The sequence below is a fragment of the Platalea leucorodia genome, assembly GCF_965183815.1.
Source record: "Platalea leucorodia genome assembly, chromosome: 4".
NCBI lineage: Eukaryota > Metazoa > Chordata > Aves > Pelecaniformes > Threskiornithidae > Platalea > Platalea leucorodia.
Window position 1 is genome coordinate 37,939,551 of NC_138826.1, and position 11,457 is coordinate 37,951,007.

The following is an 11,457-nucleotide window of genomic DNA, read 5'->3' on the forward strand; positions in this document are numbered from 1 at the left end:
AAAGGGGAGTTTGCAAGGAAAAAATCTTGGGGAGGGTCTCAGCTGGCCCTGAACCAGAGGGGCGTAGAGGCACTTCACCCTACGGACTCCCCAGGGGTCCCAGGACATGTAAACACGTTTTGCTCCACTTGGATCGCACGCCTTTCCCTACAAAAGTGTGTTCATTTAAATCTCTCTCTCTGCCACCCTGACCACAGCAACACTCTTGCTCTCACGCACAAAAAAAAGATTTATAAATCTGTCTTTTTTTTTTTTTTTTTTTTTTTTTTTAAAAAGGACTCATCCAAAGATCTGGATAATAAATTCTTTGCGTTTCCTAAGAAACTTTTTTTTTCCTTTTTTCTTTCTTATTTGCCTTGATAAGCTGTCTGAAACTTTTGACAGAAGTAAGCCGTTCACCTAGATTGTACTCGTCTCTTCAACGCAGAAATGCTATTAAAGGAGGAGGAGAAACGGAGGGAAACCCAAACAAAGAAGAAGGAAAGCCCCCATCCCATCTTGAGAAGCCCTAATTCCTCCCCACACCACAAGTGCCGCCAGCTGCTGCCCCGGAGATGGCCAGGAGGAGGAGGAGAAGGAAGAGGAATGCTGCGTAACACTTGAATTGCTTGTAAACGCTGAGGATGGGTCTCTAAGGCTGACAGTGATGGCAGGAGGGAGGGAAAAGCGACGGCCTTGGCCCTTCCTCACTCAGCCACTGCCTGGGGATGGATGTGCCTCCCCCCTCCATTGGGGAAGGGTCCCCCCCTTCACCCCCCGTTTCATCCTCCTGGCCCACCAGCCGCGGGGAGCATCATCAGCAGTCCCCCTCTGTGGCCATAACCACCAGCATCTCGCTCTTGCCCATCTCTTCTAAGGCACTGGCCAGGGTGTTGAGATCGCCGTCGTCTTGGTGCTCGGCTTCCCATAAGTCCAGGAGCACCCCAGTGGGGCTGGCTTTGGTGGCAAAGTAGTTCAGATACCTATGAAGGGGAAGCAGAGAGGAGGTCCAGGTTGGCACAGTGCCCTTTGGGGATGGAAGGAGGGAGGATGCCGGAGCAGCAAACCTGTTTGCAACATGAACCCTGATGGAAATGCCATAACACAAATGCCAAAGCCCTTAAGACATCGTCTTCAATTTTTGACACAGGCATACATGCAAAAGCAATGCAAGCTTTGTTTTGCTGAAATTACCCTCCCTTCCTTCGGTCCTCAGAGGTGAACCCAGACAGGAACAGCCCGAGCACAGACGCAGATAAATAAGGGTCAGTTCAAAGTGACAAGAGACCCAGGACTGTGGCACAGATGGATGCATGGGTATCGATGGGTGTAACTATGCATAGCTATATCCATATTTATGGGTGGACCTATATAGCTGGACATAACCTAGCTGGATGCACTGCAGCAGGGAGGGAGTGTGGAGCAAAGCCCCCCTGCCCAGGGCATAGGAGGGGAAAGCAAAGCACATGGAGACCCACCGGTCCATGGAAAGCTTCTGGGCAAGAAGTCTCCAGTCGTTTCCCCTGGAGTTGGGGGCATCCAGGCTGTTGCAGATCTTCTGCCGGATGGAGAGGGGAATTTTGAAGGCGTAGGGTCCCAGCTGGGTGGTGGTGGTGGTGGTACCGCTGTGGTGGGAGCGGAGGGTGTCGAAGGAGTTGCCGTGCTGCAAGGGGAAGGATGGGGTGAGATGGATCAATGGGCTGGGGCCAGCTGTATGAGGTTCAACAACGCTCAGTGCTGAGTCCTGCACTTGAGTCACAACAACCCCATGCAACGCTACAGGCTTGGAGAGGAGTGGCTGGAGAGCTGCCTGGTGGAAAAGGACCTGGGGGTGTTGGTTGACAGCTGGCTGAACATGAGCCAGCAGTGTGCTCAGGTGGCCAAGAAGGCCAATAGCATCCTGGCTTGCATCAGGAATAGTGTGGCCAGTGGGACCAGGGAAGTGATTGTCCTCCTGTACTCAGCACTGGTGAGGCTGCACTTTGAATATTCTGTTCAGTTTTGGGCCCCTCACTGCAAGAAAGACATTGAGGTGCTGGATCGTGTCCAAAGAAGGGCAACGAAGTTGGTGAAGGGTCTAGAGAACAAATCATACGAGGAGCGGCTGAGGGAGCTGGGGTTGTTTAGCATGGAGAAGGGAAGGCTGAGGGGAGACCTTATTGCTCTCTACAACTACCTGACAGGAGGTGGTAGCGAGGTGGGTGTTGGTCTCTTCTCCCAAGTAACAAGTGACAGGACGAGAGGAAATGGCCTTAAGTTGCACCAGGGCAGGTTTAGGTTGGGTATTAGGAAAAACTTCTTCACTGAAAGGGTGGTCAGGCACTAGAACAGGCTGCCCAGGGAAGTGGTGGAGTCCCCATCCCTGGAGGTATTTAAAAGACATGTAGATGTGGTGCTTAGGAACATGGTTTAGTGGTGGACTTGGCAGCTCTAGGTTAACAGTTGGACTTGATGATCTTAAAGGTCTTTTCCAACCTAAACGATTCTATGATTCTATGTTGCAGCACAAAGTGGATCCCAAGCGTGTCCCCTCACCGTCCCCTCTCCCCACCACTCACCTCTCCTAATGTGACATGGAGCTGGAAGATCTGCCCTTCCCCTTCCACCTGCCGGACGCAGATCTTGCAGGTGAGCTCCGTGGAGGCCTGGCTGTACCTCTCCAGCGTGAAGGTGCAGTGCAGGGCTCGCTGGCTGCCGCTCCAGATGTGATAGAAGGGGATTTCCTGCAGACCACCAAAGCACAGGCTTAGCGAAGGCTCTAGCAACTCCCCTTGAAGATCCCACCTCCTCTGGCCACCCCATGGGGACGAGAAGGGACAAAGGGACCCCACAGACAGCATCCCACCAAGAAAAACCACGTGAAAACCATTCCCCGTTTCTCCTCCATCCCTTTGCGAGACAACTCTGGAGACAAGAACAGGGCACACACAGTCCCGTGGTGCCTGGCTGAAGATGGTGTCCCCGGTCTGGGACCCTGGCTGCCCCCACCTCAGCCCCTCACCTGGTATTTGGCCAGCAGCTTGCTCCTCCACAACGCATGGGGGATGTCGTGGATGGAGAGACGCAGGTTGTGGTAGCTGTCCTTGAAGGGCAGGGGCTTGGGCTCCTCCAGCAGGTACCCACCCAGCGTCCGCTCCAGCTCCAGCACCTCCTGCGGGCAGTGGGACAGGCAGCGTAAGACCCAGGAGAAGAGCAGGGGCTGCTCCTCTCCCCTCTCCATACCCAAAGCCAGGCATGTTCCTGCCACGAGGAGCCAGCAGCAGCAACAAGCCCACGGGCAGGCCTCCCCAGGAGAGCAGCCTTTGCCACACTGACAGCCGCTGTCCAAGAACTTGCCAACTCATCTCACCCAACAGCCCAACGTACAACTTGAATTTTATAACACGTAAACATCTGTATATGCCTCTGTACTCCTCAGATGATGTAAATGTCCAACACAAAGGTCGAGCAGTTTAGTGGCACTCTTGAAGAGTGCCACCCAATCTGTTTGTAACACCATCCCACTATTACACTAGCAACTCTTAGGAGAAAAATGCAATCCAGCAGCCAGAGCGCTGCCTACATCTCCACCTAGAGGCACTACAGCAATCCTGACGCCACAGGACAAGTCACAGGGAATTAAACAGCCGCTGCACTGGTGGTCCAGGCAGCCAAAGCATCAAAGCTCAAGCTTCCTGTGATGCACTTGATGTTATCTATGCCACAAAACCCCCTGAAGGAGGGGGGAGATACATCTCCACGCAGGAATCTATAGAAAACCAAGGTAAATCACAGCAGCAAGTGTTTTTTGCATAGGAGAGAGAAAACCCACCCAGCAGCAGTAAAACCTTTCATGTAACGTCTGCAGAAAGGGGGCCCAGTGTAGGAGCTAAGCAACACCCTCATTATTTCCTTCAGATAGAGTGAGGAAGGATGGAGAAAGCAGTAAACATGCTTATTATTTCACTGTGGTCACTTTGCAGGCAGTTGCATCAGGTTGTCTGCTCCCTGGGGCCAGGCCATCCTGAGAGGGACCAGGCAGCATCTCGCCGCCAGCACAAACAGCTTCGGGAAGCAGGGGCAGCCCACGCCGGCGTCGCAAGGTGACGTTACCTTCAGAGCATCTGGTGTGTCCTCCAAGCAGTAGACCTTGAGGCTGTACTCCAGGGAGGTGCAAACAGTGGGGGCAAAGATCGCCAGCTGGAGCCTCTTGATGGCTGACCTGGAGTAGGACTCTCCCACAAAGACATAGGTGCCAAGCTGGTCTAGCAAAATGTGGCAGGACTTGGCTTCCAGCTGGCAGTAGCAGGGCGTGTTGAGGGTCTCCTCATCCAGGGTCACAACTTCCTACAGGGAGAGATGGGAAATCAAGGCTGGGGGTCAGCCCATCATCCAGGGAGGGGTTTGCTAGGGACTGTGTCCCACAAAGCTCATGGTCTTCACTGGCTGCAGGTGCTGGGTTCCCACCTTACCTCCCAGTTTCCCTGGTGGGACTGTGTTTTCAGCTGGTAAATCCAATCCGAGGAGCTGACATCGGCACAGTGGGGAATGGTCAGGACGACAGGGCGGCACAGGAGCAAGCCAGTGGGTCCGCAGGTCACCGCCGGGCTCAGCACTGTCTGCGTGCCTTCGGAGGGCAGGCTGGGGAGGGGAGAGGGGACACCGGTTGGAAAGAAAGCCTCACAGAAGCCAACAAAGAGCAGAAGCACGGGTGGCACAGTGTGACTTACAGGGTGCTCTCTGCCTTGTTGAGGACCAGGTACATCTCGTAGAACTTCCCCTGGGGGATGGCCCCGTGGGGCACCAGCAGGCTCACCCCTGGCATGGCACACAGAGGTGTTAGTCACAAAATGAAGGAGAAACCACCAAGGAGAAACCACCCCTCCACCCCAGCTGGCGAGCACAAGGACAGCGGTGAGCCAGGGCAGCCTGGAGCACCCCAGGAGAAACATCTCCAGATGTTCCTCAGCTGCACTGCTTGCAGGAAGGAGCCAGGCCACTGCATTAGGACGCAAAACCGCAGGTTGGATATTTTTGCAAGGCACTGGCCCTGGATTGATGGCAGGGCCAGCCAGGAAAGTCCCAGGAGGCTGTGACCTCCAGCCTCAGAAGCCTGGCTTGGGAATGGCTTGCTGCCTTCCTCCCCTGAGCCAGCTTTGGCATGGCTCATGGCAGGCAAGTCTGCTGGGACAAGAGCAACTCCTTGATCATTCAAGCAGCCAAATGCACCCTCCTCCCCAGCCCAGGGCTTACCGGTGCCTGGGATGGTGAGCCTACCCCCCAGGTAGCCAAATGTGCCACTGGCACTGTTGCCATGCTCCCGGGGCAAGCTGAGGAGATGCTGGGAGCCCAGGGCTTTGCTCCGCATGTTTGCAAAGTGGCCGTCCCTGGTGCTGTCCCCTGGGTAGGTGCCAGTGGTGGGGACCCCCCCAAGCAGGTCCGTCCCGTCGTGGAGCCCCGGTGAGGAGGAGGTGGTGGAGGAGTTGTACACCTTGATCTTCAGGTTGGGGAGGGGGTCGAGCAGGGGGGAGTTGGTCATGGGGATCTTGTCGGAGGAGTCCTGCAGGGCATACATGGGGCCACGGTACACCCCTGCACTGGCTGTCAGGTCCGGCTGCATCGAGGGGTGCAGCAGCTGTGGGTTGTCTGCGGGAGGAGGAAACACGGATGGGATTAAGATGGCAGTAGAAACAAGTGGACGTAAAAGCACTGCTTGACTGCAAGAGATGCCTGTGAAAAGCCCTCGTCGCCTGGCAAGGGATGGAGGGTGTGCAGGAGGTACAATGGGTACAGCTCTGGGCTACATCCATCTGCTTTCCCTAGGCACTTGGAAAGGAACTGCTCGGCATCATGACTAAGTGAGGAGCAGCATCCTACGGTAAATCCCCACCACATCTGCTTTGCAGATGCTTTGCCCTGACTCCCACTATCAACACCTGACCACCTCCATGGAGCGCTCAGCCTTCAAAAATCAGCATATTCCCCTACAAAACTGGGGCTGGGGATCCACTAGGGACCCATCTCCTACTGTGATTTGCAGCCTGACTTTCCTTGTGCCTGGGCATGAGCTGGCGAGCAGGACCTGCATGGGCTATGGCTCTTACCATGCCGGGAGGTCTTGAAGTTGACGGGGTGGAAACCTCCGGTTAGAGCAGCTGATGAGTCTGTGATGTCTGTGTCGAAATCCCGGCATCTCCTCCGGTACACCACCACCCCCACAGCCATGAGGATCACGATGAAGACGAAAATGGTCACCACCAGCCCGGCATACAGGGCCACGTCACCTGGGGCCTCCAGCACTGGGAGGGATTAAAGAAATGGAGGTGAAAAAAGGAGCACCAGAAATGCACGCCAAGACCCATCACTGCTCCCCAACCCTACCGCTAACTCAGGACATAGGCATAAAGGGGAAGATGTGTACTAGGCCTGCTGGGAAGGCTGTGGCAGGAGGATGGAGGGTGTTTTCTAAGAGCAGTCCAGAAGCCAGAGCGATGCCAGAGAATGAGATGGAGGTGAACCCCTCAAACCTTTGGAGGACAACTTGGCATAGCTCATGCAAACTTTACTTGAGCCCAGAAAGAAGCCCAGAAACATTAGGTTTGCACAGCTCAGATTCATGAAGCTATCAGCCCTCACATCCTAACAGAGACAACCCTGAGGAGTAAATGTAATGCCTACCCATGCATCTCATATATATGTACCTGAGCTATGTATCCTTTCAGAGAGATCGAGTTTCCCTGTATCTATACAGACACCCCTCAGCTTCCCAGTCTTCCCTTCCCCTGCCACAAGGCTCTCGATCTTTAAACGCTTGGTATAGCTTGGATATATTTGCCCAGAAAGGAGAGGGATGAAGAGAGAAGGCAGAGCATGGTAAAGCCTCCAGCAGCAGGAGCTGAGCACGCTCAGCCCATCTTTCTCTCCTTCCTCCCTCAACGCTCACCCACTTCCCTTGGTTTCTATGGTTTTACGCTGGAGTGAAGCCCTGTCCTAAGCCCGGCAATCTCAAGTGTGTTAGGACTATGCCACTTCTGGGAGGTGTCACCTCATCCCCAAGTCCCCCCGACTCTGGATGCCAGAAACAGGAACCCTGATGTGCCGCAGGACCCCCAACTCGAGGAATGGAGTCCTCACGGAGGGGTGACGATGCCTGGAGTAGCTTTGGTGGTGTGACACCAGCATCCAAGAACTGCAGGCAGCAAAAGGGGGACGGGAGCAGGGATGCAAAGGCGGGTTGTATTTATAGGTTCAAGCAGAGCACGTGATTTAATATACACAGGAGTTTTGGGGTGGGCTTTAGTTGCTCCCTCTTCCCAGCCTGTCCTTCCCCAGCTGCCAAGGAGCCCTACCATGGATGCGACAGAACAAAACCAAAGCAATGCCTCGCAAAGAAACAAAACGGCAATGAAATGAGCACTTACGGTGGCTTTTGGGTTCACTTAGAACTCTTTTATCTGTTAGGAAAAAAAAAGTTAGAAAACAAAAGGTGAAGGTGGCGATGGTGAGATGGGGATGAGATGAAACAAAAAGTGGGGAGGGATGGGAGAGCAGCGTCGTTACCCGGGGCATGCAGAAAGCTGGGCAGAAGAGTGGTGACAAGGACATCCCCGTGCCTGGCCAGACCCTGGGGCATGCATCCCCGGCTGCCCAACCCCAGCTAACAGGTCTTTGGGCATTTCTGGCCATGGCAGCATTAAAGGGGACATTGGTGTCACACAGCAGCAGGTGGCAGCATTGGCTGCTCAGCCTTCAGTGCGCCCACTTATAGTGTAGTAGCACCATTATTATTATTATTACTGGGGTTTTTCCTAGCTCCTGCTAGCTCCAGGGCTTCTACCTAGCAATGGCCCAGGGAAGGTGTTCTCATGGTGGGGCTGAAAAGCCCCTGGCTTGCCCCCACTAACCACAACCAGCCTTATTTCAGCAGAGACCCCAAACCTAGCACCATTTCAGAAGGCTTGGTGGGACATTTAGATCCCAGCAAAAATCCCCCAAACCTTTCTTTCCACTGGATGAGAACTAGCTTTGGAAGGGGTGAGTCTGGTTAAAAAAACCTTGTTAAAGACACAATTTAAAAATCAGGTGCCAGTGGCGCTGCTGCCTGTCCCGTCAACTTGGAGGCATGGCCAACAACAGCGTGGCCAAGCACCAAAGCACCACAGCTGCTGGCATCGTCTACAGCACCGGTCCCTGCCCGCCTGCCCGCATACTCACTCTGCAGGCAGAGCCCATCGGTGCAGTTTTTGGAGTCGAGCAGCACGCCGCTGCAGTCCTTGCCGCCGTTGCGGGGGGCTGGGGCGGCACACTCACGGCTGCGCCAGTGGGTGCATTCAGTGCTGCATGCCGACCACTTGCTCCACTCCGTCCACGCACCGTCCACTGTGGGCCACCAAACACAGGTGTGTCAGTACACCCCTCAGCACAGCCTTGGACTCATTCCCCAGTGCCAGGATGTCTCTGGCAGCAGAAAGGTGCCCATGCCCGTCTCAGGGCTTCCAGGGGCCTCCAGGGAGTGTTATCCCAGCAAACCCAGCCCAGATGCTATCTGGTGAGCCTAGGTTGTTTCTCTGCAGACATCTCCAGCTCTTTCAGGTCTTGGCAGACTAAAAGATGCTTCAGACTGGTCTCCTGAGCCCCTGTCTCCTTGGGGAGCACCAGGAGCACAGCTGGACCATGCAACCTGGAGGACAGGCAGTGTGGGCAAGGTTTCCGAACCTGCCTTACCTGGGCAGAGGGTGGTGCAGGTGATTTTCTGGAAAGGCTGCCCATCGCAGAAGGAGCCGCCATTCAGTGGCGCGGGGTTGGTGCACGTCCGGGTGCGCTTCTGCCAGCCCCGGCCACAGCGGTTGTTGCAAGGAGACCACTCGGACCAGGTGGACCAGCCACCATTCACTGCAAGAAGAGATGGACAGTGTTAACACGTCAACGGAGCCCATTTCAGCAGGGACTGGAGCTAAGCCTACAGTTCACCAGGTCCTCCGTCTTTACATCTTCTGTGACACCCTGGAACAGCTCACCCTTGTGAAAAGCAAATCACGAGACTCCGTCTCGTGTCGCACACCCCATGCACAAGATGCTCAAGCCTGCTTTGGTCCTTTTTCCACTTTGCAAATATTTTTGCATCTGGCCACAGCGGATCTTTGGTTTCATAGCAAAGTTCAGCCAAATGCAGCTTTTCAGCTGCTTTGAGAGTCAAAGTGATCCAGCTGGGTCCAACCTCCACCCACCTTCGTATCCACCCAACAAAGCTTGCAAATACCTACACCTAATAACCTTTCCTAATAGCCTGTGCAAGCTGGTAGAGGTTCCTGTTTTGCAGACATTGGGTATTATACCTAATTTAATGTAATGCCCTGGTGGAATTCAATCCTCCCACTCCCAGAAAGTGCCTGTATTTCCCCTTGGCTTGGAGACGTGGCCGGCAGCAAAAGTCCCCTCCCCAAGAGCAAGGGCTGGTACCATAGACAATGACGGCAGCCGTGGTGCTCCGGCGCTTGGCCACGATGTTCTTGGCCATGCAGGTGTAATTAGCAGTGTCCAAGAGCCGGGCCTGCTTGATGATGAGGTTGTGATCGATAGTGATCAGGAAGTTGGTGTCCTGGGTGGGGTCGATGACATCCTCATTCCTCAGCCACTCCACCTGGCAATGCAAAGGAAGGGATGGGTAAGGGCGATGATTAAGCTGAACAAGAACTGAACACTCAACCAGGAAAAGTACGTCATGGGTTTTGGTGGAAATGCCCATCCCACATGCTTCCCACCATGAGAGTCTCCAAGGGCCCCAAAACTAAGCCAGGACACAACTGCTTAACTAGGCTGTTTGGGAAAGATGTGAGTCGACACCGGCACAGAGCGTGGGTGCAGGCACAAGCGAGGACAAATGTCAGGTTGGAGGGGCTGAATTCACCAGCCCTGATGGAGAGCAAAGCCCCTCAGACCAGCCTATGACATGCCTCAAAGCCCTCCCCATCTTCATCACCGAGACCACCGACATCCTCAGCACCACAACCATTGGCCGGCCAACCTTGCCTCTGACTGTATTTATTTCTTCATGAAAGCTGGGACAAACCAGGCCTGGCTGGGGCAAATTACTGCTGTTTTGGCCAAGGATGGGACATTGTGGCTACCACCAACACTCGGCTCCTGGGGGCTGACAGAGCTGTGGGAGGGGAAAGCACCACTACCGTGCTAGGGAAACCCATCCGTATTGATCTTCCCAGCCCCTGGCTCTTGCTTGTGACTGCTCCCCTTCAGACAAGTCATTGGGTGCCTCCTCATTAGATCTTCCCTCTAACAGGTTAACAGCACATCAGGAAGCATGGGAGAGGTGGGTTGAGCAGGTGCTGAGGTTACGTGTGTTATTAGATGTCAGAATAACAGATCCACTGCCCAAAATAAACAATTCTGCTGAATAATGAAAGCTGACGGTCTTGGTGCGAGGCCATCCATCACGGCCGCAAGCCATCTGCAAGGACGTGCCCCGTCTCTCCTCGGCTGTGGCTGCAGACTGTCGGGAGAGGACACCCCACCGGGCATTTGTTTGTGCTGCCGAGCTGCTCACCTCTGCTTGCGGCACCCCCTCGGGTGGGCGGCACTGCAGCAGGACCTCGTGCTCCAGCGGGACCTCCTTGCCCAGCGGCTCCTGATCGAAGTTCTTCCGCAGGTCTGGGGTGGGGGAAGGAAAACCCAGGGGTTACCAGCCTGCTGCAGAAACAGGGCAACACACGAAAGCTTGGGGGGGAGAGAGCATCGCCTCAGCACCAGGAGCCCATGAGTAGGGAAATCGCTCTGGCATAACACAGCTGGAGCAAAACATGTCCTGGGAGGAAGGAGCCGAAGAAGCATCTTTCCAGGATGGATTTGGGACAGCACGTGGTGCTTGAGGACAATGCCTTTCCTCCTTTGTGCGCTTGCAAGCTTATACCCCCTCCTGTCTTTTACTTTTGAGGCTAAATCTCAGCTTAACCACCGTTTCTTTCCCCCTCTGGGCTCTCTACACCAGGACCCTTCTTTGTTGAAGGGGAAAAAACAAGATTTGCACAACAGCTCGACTCCCAAATAGGCACTGAAGCAAATCTCCAAATTTTAGGGCTATGGGGGGGGTGTTGTTGCTCAGCTCTGCCCCAGTTGGTCCTGGCTGAGCCATGCCCCCAGAGTTGCTGGAAACCCAGACATTGCACTCCAGTGCCAAAACGGGGAATTGCCGCTGCTGAAAAGCCAGGCTCGCTCAGCAAGGGGCTGGGCAGTGGGAAGAGGGAGAGGGGAGAAGCCCAGCAGAGCCCCCAGGGACACGGGGGACATGGCAGGGTCCTGCTCCAGAGCCTTGAAAGGAGCAGGAGCATCACTAGGTGGTGCTGCAATCCTCTGCTACAGCACCCAGCCCCCTACGGTTGTGGCTCCGCTCGTGCAGGGCAGCAAACCCTTGGTTCATCTCATCTGCTCGGCTCTGAGAAACACCAAACCCTTGGCTAGGGCTGGACAAAAGGGCTCCCTCGGTAG

The 11,457-nt window shown here is 54.8% G+C and overlaps 1 protein-coding gene across 1 annotated transcript in view; it reads right to left on the reverse strand.

The window, feature by feature from the left end:
* Positions 1-557: 557 nt before the first annotated feature.
* UNC5B (unc-5 netrin receptor B) overlaps positions 558-11,457 on the reverse strand; it is a gene marked incomplete at its 5' end in the record, with an annotated part of 54,553 nt that continues 43,653 nt past the window's right edge. The window contains 14 exons of the mRNA XM_082308515.1: positions 558-962; positions 1,458-1,642; positions 2,538-2,702; positions 2,981-3,130; positions 4,072-4,305; positions 4,431-4,599; positions 4,689-4,776; positions 5,212-5,604; positions 6,063-6,257; positions 7,380-7,412; positions 8,173-8,337; positions 8,683-8,850; positions 9,418-9,598; positions 10,520-10,623. Coding sequence (XP_082164641.1) covers positions 797-962; positions 1,458-1,642; positions 2,538-2,702; positions 2,981-3,130; positions 4,072-4,305; positions 4,431-4,599; positions 4,689-4,776; positions 5,212-5,604; positions 6,063-6,257; positions 7,380-7,412; positions 8,173-8,337; positions 8,683-8,850; positions 9,418-9,598; positions 10,520-10,623 — 2,396 coding nt within the window. The 3' untranslated portion in view covers positions 558-796. The remainder of the gene's footprint in view (positions 963-1,457; positions 1,643-2,537; positions 2,703-2,980; positions 3,131-4,071; positions 4,306-4,430; positions 4,600-4,688; positions 4,777-5,211; positions 5,605-6,062; positions 6,258-7,379; positions 7,413-8,172; positions 8,338-8,682; positions 8,851-9,417; positions 9,599-10,519; positions 10,624-11,457) is intronic.